This window comes from Eutrigla gurnardus, assembly GCF_963514095.1.
Source record: "Eutrigla gurnardus genome assembly, chromosome: 22".
In the NCBI taxonomy this organism is placed as follows: domain Eukaryota; kingdom Metazoa; phylum Chordata; class Actinopteri; order Perciformes; family Triglidae; genus Eutrigla; species Eutrigla gurnardus.
This window is the reverse complement of record NC_139933.1, coordinates 17,449,318-17,468,561: the sequence shown is the minus strand read 5'-3', so window position 1 is coordinate 17,468,561 and position 19,244 is coordinate 17,449,318. Positions and strand designations below refer to the sequence as shown.

The window sequence follows — 19,244 nt, the reverse complement described above, 5'->3', positions numbered from 1 at the left end:
TCCAACATTCCTCCCTTCATTTTATTATTAATTATATAAACTCCAATTCAATACCACATAACGCCGTCTTTGTAACACTGACAGTTTTATCCAGCTTGTAATTCTCCCCAAGCAACAACTCGCCTCGTTGACAGTGATGATTTAAGGTCTGTGGTTTGGTGAGGCACTCAACATGTCCATCATCAGGAATGTTTCTGAATGTCTCATGTCTGCCCTCTACAGGTCAAAATCTAGATTTCAACTGAACAACATAGACAGATTTTTTCGTATATTTTAAGTCAACAAGATATTTTGAAAAGGCACTCTGGTTACAGTTTGTCATCCTGCACATTGACATTCAGAAACCTGAACATACATCTATGCACTACTTGTTTTTGGAGAGGATACTATCGTTAATACATTAAATGGAAAGTGTTCTTGACAGTCATTGGCTCCTGGGTTGTTGAAGGTAAATGTTACGGCATCGGAGCACCATTTCTTTCCCCTCGTGATTTCAGCCTTTGTAAATTCATTTCATTTATTGTGAATGACTTTTGTTGCTTCTGTGTTTACTTACTGACTCCATGTAATATCGATATATAATTAACATGAATGGCAAAATTACATACCTGACCTCAGATCAGTGTGTTTGGTACCAGAGTTAAAGCTGCTAAATCAAAAGAAACGTTTGTCTAAATTCACGATGTCTCAGTCTCCTTTCAAAATGTTCTTGGGGACCTTGACCACAAACACCATGGGGTCTTTGGCCTTGTAGCTGAAGGCTTTTCGGATGATGTCGACGGCGTGCAGGTGGGTTACTCCTTGCAGCGAGACTCCGTCCACAGACACCAACTCAAATCCAGCCTGGGGGGACACGAGAGAAAATCAGATGCATCTTCCATTATGCTTTGGATGGTGTGATCGTGTGACTATTAAATTGCATTCCAAGTGGTCTTGAAAGGATTTTGTTTGGTGGCTGTTAACCGTTGTGTCACCTTGAGCACTTCACAGGTAGAGGCAGCCCCCCCAGGGAAGATCTTCTCAATCTTCACCACCGGCTGGACCTTTGACTCCATCCCACCAGATATGCTGATGCCTGAAACACCAGAACAACAGGGCTGGCATTCGGTGATGTATTTCTCTATTTGTGTACCAGGTGTTTCACAAGCCACCGGTGTGTGTGTGTGTGCGCAGTAAAGAGGCAAAGTGAGGAGGTGTTGTGTGGCTGGTATGTAGCACCGTTGTGTACCAGGGCTGTGTGCATGTTCACATAATTTGACATGAAGTTAACTAGTATCTAAATAATGGAAAATATCAGGTTTCCAGACGTTTGTCCCTGAGATTTCATGAAAGATGCTCATAAAAATGTGTTTAATCCAGACACCTAATTTTTATATTATTTATAGGGGCGACCCCCCTCGACACATCAGTAGTTATAATATATATATTGCAGGGTTTTATCATCCAACTCCAGACATTTTATGTTTTATTATGTGGTTGTTTGTTTCATTTTAATCTACTTCTGTTAATGTAAGAAAAGTGCTTTATAAGTTGATAAAGTTGATTGTAACTTTATGTATGGAGCTCCTATGAAATCTACAGTTCTGAAGGATCGGGACGTTGTGGAAACTGCCCACAAATTAAATTTGGGGTTTGGTGATGAACTGATGATGAATGGTTCCAGATTGTGACATTAAACCAAACTCACTTACCCAGTGACTGTTTGGTCTTGGAGATGCTGACAGTTTTGAGCTCGTACTCCTGTTGAGGTTTGGAGCCATCAAGTCCGTTCTCATTGGACGGCTGATGTCCGTTCACCTGTTCGCTCCCGACTGGCCGATGTGGACTCGATCCGAACACCTGCGACAACGAGGGCCGACTCCTGCGAGCTGCACTCTGCAGCGTGAACACGGCTTCTCTACTCCGGTCCCCGCTCTTCTCCTTTCTGCCTTTGTGTGAGTGGCCGTTCCTCAGCGGGGACCTTCCTCTCTCTGAAGCCGAGGTCGAGTGCAGCGAAACCTCGTCGAAGTGGACGGAGCGGATCGTGCCGACGTGAGCTTGGAGGGGGGGCCGGGGGTCGTGGCTGCGGGTCAGCAGCCAGTTGGGGGGCGCTGTGCTGGTGGAGGGGGGTCTGAGATCTCTGGACTCAGAGTCATATCCGTCCACCGGTATGTCCAGCAGCGGGGTGAAGGACCTGGACCCTCGGGGCCCAGACACACTGAGCTTCTCCAGCTCGTCCAGCAGGTGGCTCTCCTTCTCCACCTCCTCAGCGTTGTGGAGCTCAAAGCCTCCCCTGTAATCTGGAGACAGGTTGTATCAGCACCTTTTTTATGGAAACTTCTTTTAAAATGGGATGTATGGAAGCCCACAGATGAAAAGTTATGATTGATAACAATTAAAATGCTCACAGCAAGTCAAATGACACTGTCTGCATAATATCTATCAGTATTTCTTGATTTTTAAATCGACTATGCTTTTTTTTCCTTGTGCCAAACTTCTTTCTTCCCAGGCAGAAATAGACTTCCATCGTGGTGTTAGCTAAGGAAATAATTAGATTACCACCAACAACAAAAAACCTTATCCACTGATCCGTAAGGTAAAATGTTTTGTTGTGTTTTGTGCGTGAAACAGTGTATATCACGGGGGGAAATATTTTGATAATAGTTTAGAATCACGTCACAGCAAATGTGTTTTTAAAAGAATGTTTTTTACTAAAATGCAAAACTAAAATCCCAATTTTCAAAGGACATTAAAATGGTGGTAAAAGTGGTTTTACTGACCCGGGATGGGAGTGATGAGGCGCCGTTTAGGTGCTCGACCAGATGCAGGAGAGCGAAGAGGAGGATCTTTGACTACAATACAGTTAAGAAAGAAAAATCAAATTATATGACGACCTGATTTCTGTTAACGTTGCTGCTTCGGACTGATTCTGACAAACTCAGCAGGCGTCACGCTCACCTGATCGATACTTAAGGAGATCGTAGGCCTCGACTTCGACGGGCGTCACCATGTTATTGAAAGCACTCAGGTCAGGAGGAGGAAGCAGCATCCTGAGACACATAACAGCATAGAAAAGAGAAAACAATGTTTTGTTTCTTTACAAAACACTTTTAATTAAGTCATCAGTGTTTTATCATGGAATATTTGGATTTGAGGAGATTATCCTAACAAATCTCCTTCTGGCAGTATTTCTTTCTTTGGCTGGATTTATACGATTATACATTTGCTTGAATTAAACATTTAAAGAAAAGCTTTATGTAGATGTTTATTGTTTGACCTGTGATTTCAGATTGATGATACATTTGTAATCGTCCTGTGATTACACACATTACATATTCACCAGTTTCAGATCAGATATCAAATCACTGAATTAGTATGAAAGAAGGGAACTAGAAAGTGATTATTCCTCTTTTTTCTTACCGGACTTCCCTCAGCAGCAGCAGCTTTTCGGGTCTGTCCAGAACGGCCAGCAGGTGGCGTATCAGGTTCTCCACTGACTGCTCCGCCACATACTGTTGAAGAGTAACGATAAAACCCATTTGAACTGCGACAGACGCTGTGAACGCAGCCTGCTTGATGGAAGCTTCTTACCCTTCGACACGTCTTCATCACAGCAGCCACCTCTTCCTCCGTCAGCAGCCTGTGGGCCATGTCCTCCACCACTCCAAGCATCTCCGAATTTGGCATCACACTGACCTGTCGCCCCCCTGAAATCATTACATTTGATCGGGTCATATGAACCATGAATAGAAACAAATTAAACCTCTATGTTACCTGATGCCAGATTTATTGAAACTATTGGCGGAAAAGCACAACCAAAATGTAGTTTCACAAATAACCAGAATGTTCATTTTCATCACCTTCCATCTTCTCTTCCCAACTCTAATCTGACCTCCTTGTCTCAGTCCTACTATAATCTTTTGATAATAATAATACTAATAATATTTTTGCATGATGGGCGGTGCTGATTGGCTCTCATAACGGGTGCAACTGAAGCAGAGTCGGAGCAGCAAGGATGCTTTCTTAATCATTCAACCAGTGTTTTTCATCAGATAATACCAAGATCAAATCTGTGAAATATGTTTATTTCCAAACCAAATTATAGATTGACTGAAGACAATCCTAATCCCAAAGATACCAAAAGCAACAATGAATGTATTGTACTAACGGGTATCATCAGTGTCTCACAGCCTCATATCTATTCCTCTTTGCAATAGAGCTCCATTGTTTGACTCGATCCCACATGCACCGACCTGCTGTCCCAAATACTCACTAGAGCACCAAATGTGGATGAAGCCACAGCTGAAAATAAGGCCCCAAAATGCACCCTTTTCTTCAATCACTGAGCCTTTAAAACATGTTTTTGTTATTTTTAAGACCTGTCCTATATCTTCAGTAGGAGTGAAAGGGTTTGGGACTGAGCCACAGACGGGTTAGTAAGGTGAGAAAGTGCTGAGAGACAGGCTAAATGCTGAGAGACAGGCTAACATGTTGGTTTGTTGGAATATTATTTCTTGGAGGTGCAACTTTGATGCATGTTAGGGATTTAAAACCATGCAGCTACCTTTGCCAGCCTTGTGTGTGGTCGGGGACTTGGAGCGACCCCTGGAAGTGTCCCTCTTGCGTCCGCCTTTGAATAGCGAGTTGACGAAGGTCTTTGAGCGCTGCAGGGTGCTCTTCTCCTCTGGGTGCTTCCCTTTCTGCTTCTTCTCTTTCTTCTGCTTGATCTCTACGATTGGATGGCGACAGCAGGTCATTTATGCAACTCAACCGTTCCACCATTTGATGTCTCTCCCTCGCCTCACCTGCCACAGTGACTTGGCTCTGGGACCTGCTGATTGGTCGGCTCGGCCTGCTGAGAGCCAGCAGCACGGCCGTCTTGGGGGACTCTTGCCCCCCGCCGCCCTCCTCTCCGCGGATCGCCGTGTCTCTGAGCAGAGTGGTTCGTCCCAGGCTGCGAGTGGTTTCTGCAGCCGTCCTCTGAGATGGAAGGTCTGTCTGCATGGCAGTCTCGGTTCGCCCCGACTCGGACCTGGACAAGAGAACTATCACGATCAAGTCTGGCCTGAGTCCGATGAGTGCACACTTGGCATGGGACAGTAGTGAAAATTCAATGTCACAATTATCCTGGCCAAAATAATCGCTAGTTTAAAACTTTTAACCTTTTTTAACATGCTTTTAGGTAAATATAAAAATAAATAAAAATGCATTTTTTAAAATCAGGTTCTATTTTTCACTTGTCTACCACAGCAAAGAGCTAGACAGCTCTTAATATAATGGCGGTTATGATAGTAGATTATCCCGATAATGAAAATTGTTAATAATGAGTGTTTTAAAATCTTATATGGTCCCATCACTAGTGTACACATATTGCTTTTCTATGTTTCTGCAGTTTACAGACACATTTTAAAGGCCAGAACAAGTAAAAACCTTGATGTTGTTTCAGTTTAGTATTTCTTCCTGTCGATTCATCCACATTCTAAAAGAATCAAGCCACAAATATTGAAGCTGAGGCTGACCTCTGGTCCTCAGTAGAGATGCAAACATCCACCATGTCTGAACCAAACGGCATGCTGGGAGGGAACATGACCTGCGACAGGCCGCTCAGAGAGCTGACCGGAGTCCCAGACGACAGAGAGGAGGCAGACGAGTTGGACTCCGAACCCTGGGAGGAAGACTTCTGAGTGCCATTGGCCACTGATGAAAGAAGACAAGTGATCATCTAAATGTAATGCATTCAAGTGTCCTGTGGTCTTTAGAGATAGAGCCGATAGCTTTCAGGATAAAGAAGATACGTACGCTTATTGAGCCACCTGTATTCTGCCACCATCTCTTTGTAAGCAGGGTATCGTCCTGCTTCCTGTCGAGACATGGCCACGGATATATGCAAATGAGATACAGCAGAGACCTTGAAACTTTCATGGGATCGCTATATTTGATAAAGTGTAACTCTAGAACCACACAGAGACCCAAACACCGACACACCGCTTCCTCCTCAGAGAGGAACACCTTTTCCTTCCTCGACTCTCGTAACCTTCGACGGTCGGGATGCTCTCTAACTCTCCGGTTTCCACGGGGCAAAAGCAAGGCGTCCCGGGAACCCAAACTATGCCCCATAACGCAGCTCTAAGCTTTGATCAGCACCTGATCCCGGCTGCCTGGTGAATAATGCACACAGCCTGGCTTTTCCCTCTCAGCGCGAAACCCAAGCTCCGACGAGTAAAGTGAGCGAGGAATGTTACGACTGCGTGCCAGCTGTCGGCCCTGCCACAAAGGAAAAAAACAACAACACAAAAAAACACAGCGACGTCCACCGTGTGGCGATGCGGCTGTGTTTTGTGAGAGAAGTAAAGCTGAAAAGGTAGGAAACGGGTCAGAGAGTTAAACGTGTCGTCATGTCGTCTAAATCGAGGAAGTAATAACAGAATCATGTCAATACATGTTTTCCAGTAAGAAAGAATGATTATGAAATGTGATACTTCAGCTTGAGTTTAACACCGAATTCGACACCAAACATTCAGCTGAGGTGACTTCATTTCTACGTAACACTGTTGAGTAGAAAAGGATTACAAGAGATTTTCTGTTATTTTTCTAGCAAATTGGGATTATTTTTACCCTCTGAAAAACTGAATGTGTTCATGATAACATCTGAACATTAATCATTTAAAAAAAATGACTTATGTTTCTTTATTATGCAATCAAACAGAATATGTTATAACTGCTTTATTGCATACATAATAAATCTGTGACTACAAATGTATGAATCCGATTTAATTGAACTGATTTAAATTTAATTTAACTGATTGGTTGGAGGCTGAAATTTGTTTATTTTAAATAAAACATATGACACTAAGCACTTCTGAACAAACTTCTATTAAGCTAGAAACCACCAAAGAGTTGACCAATGAAGGATATAGACATGTTTAAGTCCCTGACTGTTCCAGGAAGAATGAGTTGTCTCGTGTTGTCTCACCTTGATGGTCAGCATCACATGTGTGTGGCTCTTCAGCACCTCCACAGCACTACTGTGGCTGATGTCCTCAAAGCTCACGCCGTTGGCAGCCAGGATCTGGTCCCCCATCTTTATTCCATTCTGCTCAGCCAGACCACCGGGATCCAGTCTGGAAAAACCACGAGGCAGAAGTATGAGGGTGCTTTCACACCCAGAGTTCACTTCATTTTGTCCCAAACTAATTTTAGTTCTGGTCTGGTTCCTGTTGGCGCCGCATTTTTAATAAACCAACCAAGAGGAGTAAACATGCAGTTACATAAACTGACAGGTCAGCCGTTGATTGGACAGTTTCTTATGATGCTTCATCATCATCATCATCGGGACCCACATGGGGAAATCAAATTTACTGAAAAAACGTTTATGCAGCATTTCATGCTTCTGAATCGTGTTTCCATGTTTGCTGATGAACAACTGATACCTGACATAATAATAATAATAATAATAATAATAATAACTGACATTCATACATGTTGATTTGAATAAACAGGTTATATACATGGCATTATACAGATCAATAGATCGCAGATGTATTTAATAGCAGTTTAGCTTTTGAAAGCATACAGAAATCACACATCTGGTGTTATAAAAACCTGTAGTTGGTTTGCTTCCACACCACTAGTGAAACCACTCCATAGTCCATACGGAAGTGGACCAGGATCTTTGACTGCTTTCAGCCCAAACTAAGACAACTGCTAGCTGATAAAACAAAGGCTTTGTTGGCTCGGCCCTCCTCCTGCAGTTTGAAGGTCACCAAGGGAAATAATCATCCGGCCTAAATACAAAACTCGTGCTATTACATGCAAAACGTAATGCAGCTGCAGGCTGATTCATGAAGTGCTGTTCTGTGTGCATGTTGCAGGAAGTCACCGAACCATCACCATAAATACAATAACTGCATGCTTTACCAGAAACACTTCTCGGGCACAGATATGCTGAAACAAACATGGTAGTTGGTTTGTTTGCTTTCACACCACTAGTGAAACCACACCAGAGTCCATGTGGAAGTGGACCAGGATCGTTGACTGCTTTGCGCATGGTCTAGAAGAGCTGGTTTTCAGTGTTGGGGGTACCTACTTGGAGACATAGATGCCCAGACCGAACTCCTTCCCCCCCCGGATGTTGAAGCCCAGGCAGTAATCGTCTGAGGTGGTGTAAAGGTGGACGATGCGTTGGAGGGCGCTTCCCGAGCTGGCATCCGAAGGCGTCCGTCCGCTCTCCTCCACCACCATACGCCTGTGTATCAAGTCCACCCTGGAAGATCGTTTCCCACAGTCGGTCAGAATGTAAATATTTTGCTGCTAAACCGGGTTACAAAATCAACAGCTCCTCATCACCAGGTCGTCTTCTCCTTGGAGTAGCGGATGCCGGGAACTTTGCCGACACGCCTCACCACCATCCTCAGCCGGTTGTTTCCCGTCAGGACCTTCACGGCGCTGCTCATCGTGATGCTCTCCAGGCTGACGCCATTCACCTCCACCAGTTTGTCGCCCACCAGCAGGCCGGCCTCCTCTGTGATGACATCACACAGCGGTGTGTCAATGCAAACACGTCGTTATTAAGTCCCCAGCTGGTGGCTCGTTAGTTTACCTGCCGTGCTGTTGTCCTCCACCTTACTGACGAAGATGCTGAGGCCGTGCTCAGAGCCGCCACGCACGCTGAAGCCCAGCTTGCCGTCTACACTCTTGTCCACCGTGATTGTGTGGAGGTCCTCGCAGTCGTCTCCACCTAAACGACAAAACCACACCGACGCTGTTTCAAGAACAGTAATGACGCTGAGGGAAATTCCCATATTATAATTATTAATGTCAGTCGAGTGCGTGACTCCATCTTTTTTTATCTTCCTATCACACAAAACATCACGGAAGTCTCCTCTTGTATTTCTGATATGTTGATTGACAAGATATCGAATAGTCTTCAGACCTCTGATGATTTAAAACTGCAAAGTCCTGTGCAATTTATGGGAGAAAAAAGTTCATTTACAGTTTATATTCCCATTGAATTGATTATCAATCAAAGAAATGGGCAGTAAAGGTGAAATGAAACATTGTTAAATGTATTATTTATTTGACTTTTTCCATCATTTTTTTTTATCCAAGACACCAAACCGTAGCTACCGTATATGAACCACTTGTAAGTTTGTGTAACCTACAGAAGAGGGTTATAAAAAGGCAGAGATCAGGTCAGTGTATTCAGATGTGAGATCGTGATGACCCCCCTTCTTAGGCGGTCTCATCTTTGCTGCAGCCAAATCTAATCCAGGCCTACACCTCTAAAAGAAATACCCACATGTGTTTTAAAACATGACTTATAAACTCGTATTTGTCTCCAGTAGACTGGAGGTTGTTATGAGCAGCTCCTCCTTACCATCCACGGGGGAGTTGATGAGGATGACCCGGCCCATGGGTGAGGAGGATCGGATTCCACGACGACGCTGCTCCTTCTTCCGTAAGAGGTTGCGTGTAGCCGTGTGTGACCCTTGGGTCCCGGGGGTCTTCTCCCTGCGGGACGGGTCTGAAGAGTGAGCCATGGACGCTGGCGGGGTCCCCTTTCACACACGGTGCACCACCAGGGGCTCAGCTCCGGATGGGGGAGCCTGCGTACGGCAGAAGGAAGGCAGATCCTGAGCCAGCGTGTCCACCGTGTCTCCTGCGTACTGAGAGTAAGTTATTATGCCACGTTTGCATTGCGAACTCCCAACTCACCGATGCAGATTGCTTTGTGACATGACGACCGACTCGTTGGGTTCCTGGAGTCACGCTTTGGTCCATTCCTGCCCATGTTGCATCTCTCTCACCTGTCTGAGCCTCACAGAGAAAAATAAACGTGTTAAATATCTCGTCTCCGCAGCAGCCAATACATTGAGGACACCAGTCTATTAACAGATACTGTATTAATCCCTGAAGGCGAGGTTAGAAATCGGATTTAATAGGTTTATTTGGCTCAGACTTGACCCACTTAGGAGCCAGGCTGTCATGCGGTGTTGATGCCATGGTTACCCGTCACTAAACTTAACAGTGATAACGGTGTGTCCTCATGTCGTCACCGCGGGGTTTCCCCCGGGACTCGCAGCACTTCAGCACCGCGGACAGTGACGTTAAATGAAATGCGCGTGCATGGCTGCGTCACCGTCAAAAAGGTCGACTTTTTAACGTGTAACACGTCGAGACCTAATCAAGTTTACCTGTAGTCTTAAATATACTACGCAACGTCTACGCTTATTTCGCGACAACGGAAAAGTAGACAAAACAACAACAACACTTACCGAACATTTTAGGTTTCCGAGCCGAGAACACAACGCAGACAGCAGGGCAGCTCTTCTCGTGTATTCTGCTTAAATACTACCAGACAAGAGACACCAACAACTCAAGTGTTTCCTTTCTCCCTTAATTTCCTTCCATATTGTTTGAATTAACTCAACTAAACTCAGCTAGCTAGCTAGCTTAATTTAACTCATGTTGTGCAAAATGACATCCAACGCACCTGCTGGTGCCTGGTCCAAAAAAGAAGAAAAAAGAAAATAGTCCCGCCCCTCAGCCATGACGATTGGCTACATCGGAGTTACTTTGGGAGTATTTGATTGGACGACTAATATGACAGCGTGTCAGGACTTTTAGATAGAAAGTGTTATAACCCCCCCCCCACACACACACACACACCCACGTCTATTTTTCTGTTTATACTTTCAATTATTTATTAATTAATTATTTATATGTGCGGTACTTTTTCTGAATGAATTTGTGAGAGGAAAATGTTTTTATTACTCAACAGTAAAGCAATTATGAAACTGATTAAATCACCGATTTAAATTGTATAATAATAAAATGCATCTACATTAGAGGATTAGAACCACGTGTGAAATTTCCTTTAGAAACATAAATGAATCACATAATCATCTTCCATATTAGATCCAATTTATTTACTTCTAAACTCATTGTCTATATATGATATGTGAACACAGTTCCTGCAGGAATCTAGACCGATGTTGCGTGGTTAATGTTGGATCTGAAAATACCCCAGCCTCCGCCAAGGGGACTTCAGATGACGTTCAACAACATGTGATGAGTAAGTAATAACAAAAACAAACTGTAGAGCCTAAAGCCATGTTTTATTGGTCAACAACTTTCTCGACTCCCAAGATAACACAACAGTATGACAGAGTAATAGAAGGAAACGGAGTGTTGGATATCAGGTCTGCTCTCTCTTCAGTTTAAAAACAGACCGTCATTAACACACTCGGAGCCTCTTACTACACCGTCACATCCTAAAATGCATCCTGGGTTTCCAGCAATCTCAAATCTAATGTGCACTTACGTTACAAAGGTTCATCTCTCACACGCTATTCACTTTTCTAATGTTTAATTTGTAAAGCTGGATGTGAAGGAAACGTGAAGCATTATTCCCTCCCCAAAGGCAGAAGTTCTTGCGCAATTCTTCTGGCAGCTCGGATGACATCTTCAGTGTTGACCTTATCTCCAAATTCAATCTCTCTGTGCTCCAGAAGAATCCCCTGGGAGCATTAAAAAACAATTTGATATGTAACACAGTTAAATTATACAACTGGCTGTGTATATGACTGTTAGAGCAACGTTTGACCATAGGAGGTCTTTACCTGCTGTTCTCGTCCAATAACGAAGACTCCACCGAGGACAAAACCCTCTCCTGCAACGTTTCCCATGAAGCCACTCTTGAAGGCCCGCAGGCCGTTCATCCACACCCCAACACGCAGGAACGCCAGGAGACCCATCTTGCGCTCACGGGGCCCATAAAACCGCCTCTGCAATGCAACAAGCAGACAACGGCATGCTCTGAGTCCTTCATGCAGACCTAAACGGATTTCATACAGATCCTGAATGACTCTTTATTAAGAAGAACCTCAGTCACACAATATACCCATTCATTCACCTGTTCATCCAAGAAGATCTCCCCCTTGAAGTACGGTCTGAAGTTCTGGACCTCGGTTCCGACGTCCTCCTTCACCACAGCGTACAGAGGGACCCCGAGCTCCTCCAGCTGGGGCTTCAGAGAGGACAGCTCTGCAGCCTCCTAAAGGGGACAGCAAACACTCACCGTTTACAATTCATTGACTAAAACAGTCTTCTTTGCATGGAGTATGAAGTTTTCACTGCTTGAACGGCACATGGGTATGACGAGTGGTAAATTGGCGCTGAAAACCAAGTAACCATAACAACCACTCTATGAAATAGGGGGAAACTCATGAAATAATAAATAAAAATGAAGCATGGGAAATATTACATTGATAAATGGCAACAAAAATGTAAACATGCTACAAACTAAATCATCTGATATTCCATGACTAAATTGAATAAATTATCAAATTCCTGTCCCTGTCTGGAAAATACTCTCTTTTTTTTTTTAATTCCCTGACCTGTGAGAACCCTGCATTTTGCATGTAATAGTGTTGTTTCTTGCCACATTGCTTATGACCAATCTGATTGTATTTGAATTGTTATTTAACTTAATGACTGAGCAACGATTATACATTCCTGGAGGATAAGTGTTGCAGCGGTGGAAGTTTATTTGGCACGTGTGCATGTACAAACCAAACCGGTTTTCCTCTGAGGATTATTCAAATGTGATAGTGATCACAAGGGTATTACAGAAATACAAAAGGGGAGGTCTAACAGCTCGTCTACACCCTGCTGACCCACGTTGATACTGGCTGATTAAACCAACTACAGCAGGAAAAAGCAGCTCAGAACTTCAATTACAGCGGAGATTTCAAAGTTCCCAAAAACAGACAAAGAATATTTAAATTTGATGGATGTGATGAAAAGAAAATATGAGTCCAAGATAGTTGCTTCAATTCAGAACTGTGAAATAAAGATGACTTCTGGGAAATAAAAAAAGAGTAATCATGATGCAAAAAAACATGCCCTGTCAGGATATCCACTCCCTTCCTATTGCGACTAAATATCTTTATAGAATAAGTTGGTGTTTTTTTTACATTACCTCTCTGCACAGAAATCATCCGGGTCTCCGCACTGCCATGACGACCGCTCCCGACCTCTCCCACAGAGACCTCGCCTTCAGGGTCCTCGTCTCTGAATTACGTAACGAGGGGAAAGGTTAAGATGGTCGAGCAACAGAGGAAATGCATTTCAAAGTAAAACACTCTCCTTCATGAACACGCTGGATTTAAAATGCTTTACCTCCTCTCAAAGTCTTGAGCTCGGTCTCCTCCAGATGTTTGAGAGTGGCCTTCAGCGGCGGCGTCAGGAACATGTCGGTGAAAAAGTTCATAACGGCAGAAACGAGGCCGCAGACCGCAGCCAGCGTGCTGGTTACTATTCCTCTCAGTGACATCTCTGTCCTCCGTCAACGCCTCTTCATCTTCAACAACTCAACAACTGTGTGTGTGCAGCGGGGAAGAAAGGGAAAAACAACCCCCGGCGCATTTAAATTCCAGCTAAAAAAAAAACGGTCGCTCCTTCGCTTGTTGCGCAAACGCAGCCTCGACTCGGAGACTGATGACGATCCGAGGACGTGATTGAACGCAGCCGTGGTCGATAAGCGACGCCTTCATCCGGAGGCGACGACGCCAGATACGGATAAACGGGAAATAAAGCAGAACAAAGGCTTTGCAGTTCGAAGGTCACAGAGGGAAATAATCTGCACAGTCATCCGGCCTAAATACACAACTCGTGCTATTACATGCAAAACGTAATGCAGCTGCAGGCTGATTCATGAAGTGTTGTTCTGTGTGCATGTTGCAGGAAGTCACCGAACCATCACCGTAACTACAATAACTGCATGCTTTACCAGAAACACTTCTCAGGCACGGATATGCTGAAAGAAACATGACGAATAAATGCTATTATTGATGTTTATTTGCTCTTTTTATATTTGCACATTAAACAACTGCAGCTATACAAGTAAAAGGGGTTCATCAGGCGTGTTGTGCTTCTTGTTCTTCCTCCTGAAAAGAAACACAATGCTCTGTTAGTTTATTCTGAATATATATGCAGAGTGTAAGTGTTCAAACTCAGTTACACATTTGACAATTTCTCTTGGCGTCCATGGTGGGTCGACCTTCTCCTTGACCTCCTCTGTGTCGGGAGGACGGTCGTCCTCTTGTGGTCTCTCGCTCGACGCCGTTAAGTCACTGTCAGCTGGAGCCGAGCTATCAGTGGTCTCGCCGTCTGCCCCCTGAAACGAGGTGATCATAGCATTAAACAAGCCTGCATTTCTATCTCTTGTCTGACCCTTTCAACTGCTGCTCACATGTTTTGGCTCTCAAAGTCAAACACTGCCTCCCTCTGGTCTTGTTTTTCTTATTTGATGATGATATGATAATAATCAGCCACCTTTTCCTGGTCCTGGAGAGGCGGAGAACCACATTTCTGTGTCCCCTGTTCAGTTTCTTCAGTAGAAAACGTCTCCACTGGTTTGAGATCTTCACTCTGTGGTACCAACCCCAACGTGCCACTTTCATCTTCATCAACCTGCCGGTGAACCGGATGTAAAGAATAGTAGCTCTGCCTTTCCTCTGCCTGATCCTGCCTGCATGTTTCTCCCCTGAACACCTGTGAGATTTACGGGGATTAACATCGTCTTCCTCTCCTCGCCGTTCAATGTTTAAACTCCCTCCAGCTGACTTTGCCTCAGATCTGCATGGTTGCTCTGTTCATCTATCCAGCATCTTTCCTCACGCGCATAACCTGCGGTTCATCACCTTCTCGTCCTGACGCGTACGTGGAATCTGCAGGTCACGTTCCTCTTCCTTTTCGTCAGCCTTTGAGCCAGCGTCGGCGTCTCGGCTGCGAGGCGAGCGTACAGCTTCAGTCGGATCGGTTTCGGTTGTGTCAGCTTCATCAACCACCTGAGGAACAGTAGCGAGACAGAAACACATAAGCAGATGTTTTGCCACCTGATCACTGTTTAACCTATTTTGATCTAAAATTAAGCAGATGTAACATTGCCATAAAAAGTGCCACATCACCTGATCTTTATTATAGTCAACTTCTTTCCCTTCTATTTGATTGGTGATTGCAGTTTTCTCTTCCACGTGTTTGTTGCTCAGCTCCGCTTCTAGTTTCTCTTCTTGTTGATCGCTTTTTGGCTCCACTTCGCTTTTTTCCACCGGCATTTCTGCAGACTCCTCTTTGACCTCGGTGCTGAGGGCCACGGGAAGGGAAGAGCTGCTGGCCTCCACAGGTTTTGCCTCTGGGGACTCTGGACCTGCTACGTTATCTGCAACCGTCACCTGGCAGACACACCGTCTCCTTAAACCACACAGTTGATGGCTACTTCCACACAACACCAGATGAGTCATGCCGTTAGGATAATCACAGGATTCTGCCACCGCAAAACACCTCAGCAATGCTTTAAAACCAAAAGATCAAAAATCAAACCAAAGACTGGAAAAGATCAGGGAGGCACCACCACTGGAAGCACACAGATTTGAGATTGTGTTTGTTTATCACCTCCTGCTCAGTGTCTCTTTCCTGAGCTTTGGTTTGGTGTTCATCGGTGTCCTGCTTGTTTGCTGGATTGGGGGAGTTTGATTTCTCTTCGGTCGCAGGCTTGTTGTCCTCAGCAGGAACTGCTGTGGCCGACGTGGGTGCATCATCCTTCGCAGGGATCTGTTGATGTGGCGGTGTTGGCATGCTCTTGAAGGATTTTGCTCAAAAATGAATGCAAAGTGTGTAAAACTGGATCATATGTAAGGGGAGTACATTAAGACTGAACCTTCCTCCCCTCTCACTTCTGTTCTGAAGAGACTCAAATCAGGGAATGTAGGGGATCATTCCTCTTCTAAAGGCTGGAACAAAACAATATCTAAAAATGACTAAACAAAAGATGACTTCAGTCCCTCCAGCAGAACAAGAAAACTGGGTTTGTTGTTGATGAACAAATGTAAATGGAGTTACATTAACTCTCTTGTAATCTAGAGTCTAAGATAAAACATTTGGTCACACAACATACTTTTTTTCCAGACTCTTCCAAAGCCTCGCTGATCGCCTGCTGCTCTTCCTTCAGCTTCTCCTGGTGAGACGTGTCGTCTCTGGCTTTGGCCCGCTCCTGCTCCAGGAGTGCCAAGTCTGAATTTTTCTGCAAATAAAAAAAAATAGAAGTGGCAAAACAACAAGGTTTGTGAATAAGAAAGAACACCCCATGTGTAGCTCAATCTATACCTGTGTGTTTTTTTTACAAAAGAAATGGACACCTCTTACGGCTTTTTAAATGGTTTGACCTTCTGACCTTTTGTGTCATGTGAACCTAGAGGTTCACATGACACATGACACATATATATATATATATATATTTATATACACACACACATATACACATATACATACACATACACACACTGACTGTATATATTCCAGATTTTATTTTTGACATGTACCGGTAAACAGATTTATTTTTCATTTTAACCACTTTATACGCTATTTGGAGGTTTAATTTACTGCGTAAATGCATTATTATTATTATTTATTTATAATTATTGTTTTAACTTAAATTATGGTTGATTATGTTATTCATATTTATTTCAACAGTTTGCATGATCATGAGGTTTTTAATCTGGAGAGGGTAATCACTAGCTGTCAAATAAATGCAATAAATAAATAAAAAGTATAAAGTGGGAGAAAATAGAAGTACTGAAAGAAAGTAGAAGTACCTCAGACTGGTGCTGACAGAAGTAAAACAGCAGCTTACCCATTTCTCATATTCGCAGTTTGAGTTGAACTTGTAGAGCCAGTGGGCAAGATACTGGATGGGGTTTACAGGACGCTGCTCGGCCACTTCCGCTAGTCCGTCTGTCAAACACTTCCCCAGGTGTCTTTTTATATACTCCGAGTCCATAGTTGTTATCTGCGTCAACGGTCGGAACGGGACTCAAATTAACTTTGTCAATGGTAAACGTGTAATACTGAAGTGAGCTGGTTTAACTAGTCAAGCTACCAACCGCCCCTTCGTCAGTTACTAAAGTTTAACATCTTCTTCTTCTTCTTCTTCTTCTTCTTCTTGACGTTAATTTTCAGCTCACGGTTCAAAGTTGTATATTTGTAATGCTGTTTTATCAATATCGTAAGCAGAATGGAACAATCGATTTCACCAATTTAGCAACCAATCGAGGACGTCGCCAAAAAACAAACCTTTTTTTCTCCGCGGAGCGTCCGGGTGTAGCTGGTGTATCTCTATGGTAACGGTGTCACGGCAACGCTCCCCCCAGGTCTTTAAAATGGTTCCTACTACTAGTACTACTACTACTAGCCTACTATTACTACTTCTAATACTACTATTAGGTCTTCAACAAGCCTACTACTACTATTACTGCTATTACTGTTACTCAGGCTAGCACCACTTGGACTATTCCGCCCCCCCTCTAAAGTGGTATGTTCCGCCTCGCCAGTGTAGTTTCTTTCCGAGTTCCAGTAGCTAGCTATGCCAATTAAGCCCGAAACAGGTTTTGCACCTGTGTTTTGACTGCTTTCCGCGTCTAACTGTGAGTACATTAAGTTACACATTGGTTAATGTGCAATATAGTCATCCTTTTTTTAGGTAATTATTGCTCCTTTATACTTCGGCTACTGCTGTTCATGCTAATTGGTCCCCACTTTTTGAGTGTCTAAAGTGCTAGCTTCCACAGTAGACTCCTAAATCCATCCCTCGCCGTATGATATAGTTTATAGTTTAATAGTATTTTTTTTTTATATAGTTGCTGTGCAGTAGTAGTCTGTAATACAGTAAATTTATATTGGTTGTGTTGACAGTCTGTAGTCGTGGTATCCTACTTGCTATAAAACTAATTTAGATATCTTGATTTATAATTGCAGCAGTTTGGGTAGCTGGCGCCATTGTGGCCTCATGGTTCCACCTTGTGGCAGTGCTGTGCATAGCATTCCGTTTTCAGTTCCTGACAATGTGTTCCTTTTAATAGTTTGTGTTTTGTTTGTATTGCTCCTTTTTCAGAAACCACACACAGGTATTCTCAAACAACTGTCAAGTCAAACTCGGCATTTAAGTTGTTCTAACTGGATCTACAACAACAACAACAACAGCAACTACTACAACTACTACTACTACTACTACTACTACTACTACTACTACTACTACTAACACTACTACTATTGCTATGCTACGGCTGGCAGATGAGGTAGGCCCTTGGTGTTTTCATATTTTGTTACAACCTAGAATTAAATGGGTTTATATTTGTATTTTTATGTAATGGCCCTTCATAAAATAGTCCAAAATGAGTGAAGTGCAGGACATTCAAATCAACAAATTACTTTTCTAATACCACTACTACTGATAATAACAAAACAGGATCTAAAATTAACAAATCAATCTACTACTACTTATAATAATAATAAAAAAAATAAAAATAATAATAAACACAACAATTATAGTCGGCCAAGAAGATACTGAACACCTTTTCATTTTAGGTTGAAGAGGAAGAACTTTTGTCTTGATACTGAATGGCAAGAAACAGTCATGCAGTCAAATCAAGCGTTTGTGAAATTAGGTAAGAGGACTAAAGTAACAACATGAAAACACTGTAGCAATGTACCTCACTCTGGCAGCCGAGTTTAAATGCATGTCACGAAGGGCAGATTCAGCGCTTTGATAACCCAGACAAAGTTACACCAACATACTGTGGAGCATTTGTTCTTTATATCTTTTTAATATCTTTGACAGCGACAAACCCAAGGCCAGATCTCTACTGTCCTGAAACTGGGGCAGTTTGCTGGGGGAGGAGAAGGGAATCTTTGCAGCAGTCTCCGTTTCCAAGAAACAGATGACACCCAGTTAACATTTGTAATCGCAGATATCGTTTTGCTTGTATAATCATACTGCACACCTTTCAGCCAAATATAGCCTTCGCCCTGTCCCTCTCCCTGAATATACAGAGGTTATTTGATCAAATGTGATTGATGTGAAAAAAAACCCTAACCTTTTGACAGCTTAACTTCAGCGTCGTTTCTCACATTTGTCAGATATCGGTCCTTAAAACACACTTTGTCGATTTCTCAGCCCTGTGAAAGTGACAAATACAGTTAATCTCCACTTTCATTAATCATCAGAGAGTCTATGAAGTACTGCAATGTTTAATATTACGTCCACAGATTCTTTTCAAGATCATTTTTTCTTTTAATGAGGAGAGATCAAGAGTTATGTTTTTTGTATAAATAAAATTACTATTGAACATTAAAAGTCATTGTAATGCCCTCTGCTGGTTGTATTGGCAGGATTTCATTAATACTTTTTTATTAGTTCCTGATATTGG

The 19,244-nt window shown here is 43.2% G+C and overlaps 2 protein-coding genes and 1 pseudogene across 11 annotated transcripts; all 3 read right to left on the bottom strand.

Moving 5' to 3' along the window:
- Positions 1-99: 99 nt before the first annotated feature.
- Positions 100-10,472, bottom strand: LOC311032617 (PDZ domain-containing protein 7-like). 2 transcript variants are annotated; one of them, XM_084039531.1, is made up of 18 exons: positions 10,254-10,472; positions 9,694-9,795; positions 9,356-9,584; positions 8,579-8,716; positions 8,326-8,500; positions 8,066-8,242; positions 6,953-7,100; positions 5,779-5,839; positions 5,499-5,676; positions 4,785-5,011; positions 4,544-4,708; positions 3,571-3,686; positions 3,400-3,491; positions 2,938-3,029; positions 2,760-2,831; positions 1,692-2,279; positions 975-1,075; positions 100-843 (listed from the first exon to the last, which is right to left on the bottom strand). In XM_084039531.1, exons 3-18 carry the CDS (start codon positions 9,516-9,518, stop codon positions 688-690), a joined length of 2,649 nt encoding a protein of 882 aa, XP_083895657.1. In that variant the 5' UTR covers positions 9,519-9,584; positions 9,694-9,795; positions 10,254-10,472; the 3' UTR covers positions 100-687. The 2 variants fall into 2 exon arrangements, with proteins under 2 accessions (XP_083895657.1, XP_083895658.1); XM_084039532.1 differs by having other exon boundaries at positions 9,694-9,789.
- A 605-nt stretch (positions 10,473-11,077) lies between these two features.
- On the bottom strand, positions 11,078-13,453 carry LOC311008337 (peroxiredoxin-like 2A; annotated as a pseudogene). Its single transcript, XR_014599394.1, has 5 exons — positions 13,162-13,453; positions 12,962-13,053; positions 11,894-12,034; positions 11,601-11,765; positions 11,078-11,498 (listed from the first exon to the last, which is right to left on the bottom strand). The product of XR_014599394.1 is annotated as a peroxiredoxin-like 2A (transcript).
- A 156-nt stretch (positions 13,454-13,609) lies between these two features.
- Positions 13,610-18,975, bottom strand: dydc2 (DPY30 domain containing 2). 8 transcript variants are annotated; one of them, XM_084001919.1, is made up of 8 exons: positions 18,912-18,975; positions 16,673-16,828; positions 15,938-16,063; positions 15,436-15,594; positions 14,952-15,215; positions 14,685-14,831; positions 14,317-14,454; positions 13,610-14,158 (listed from the first exon to the last, which is right to left on the bottom strand). In XM_084001919.1, the coding sequence occupies exons 2-8, from the start codon at positions 16,817-16,819 to the stop codon at positions 13,952-13,954; spliced, it is 1,188 nt and encodes a 395-aa protein (XP_083858045.1). In that variant the 5' UTR covers positions 16,820-16,828; positions 18,912-18,975; the 3' UTR covers positions 13,610-13,951. The 8 variants fall into 8 exon arrangements, 7 of the variants coding, with proteins under 7 accessions (XP_083858045.1, XP_083858044.1, XP_083858046.1 ...); XM_084001918.1 differs by lacking the exon at positions 18,912-18,975 and adding an exon at positions 17,113-17,281; XM_084001920.1 differs by lacking the exon at positions 18,912-18,975 and having other exon boundaries at positions 13,610-13,928; positions 14,042-14,158; positions 16,673-17,103.
- Positions 18,976-19,244: the final 269 nt, after the last annotated feature.

Coding starts and splice junctions, on each gene's coding strand:
- LOC311032617 (XM_084039531.1), bottom strand. CDS start 9,518: ATGGCTCACTCTTCAGACCCGTCCCGCAGGGAGAAGACCCCCGGGACC. Junction 3,492..3,570: donor TGATGAAGACGTGTCGAAGG/GTAAGAAGCTTC, acceptor ACTCTTCAACAG/TATGTGGCGGAGCAGTCAGT. Junction 3,030..3,399: donor CTGCTGCTGAGGGAAGTCCG/GTAAGAAAAAAG, acceptor TATGTGTCTCAG/GATGCTGCTTCCTCCTCCTG.
- dydc2 (XM_084001919.1), bottom strand. CDS start 16,819: ATGGACTCGGAGTATATAAAAAGACACCTGGGGAAGTGTTTGACAGAC. Junction 16,064..16,672: donor ACTGCGAATATGAGAAATGG/GTAAGCTGCTGT, acceptor TTTTATTTGCAG/AAAAATTCAGACTTGGCACT. Junction 14,455..14,684: donor GTACGCGTCAGGACGAGAAG/GTGATGAACCGC, acceptor GTTCACCGGCAG/GTTGATGAAGATGAAAGTGG.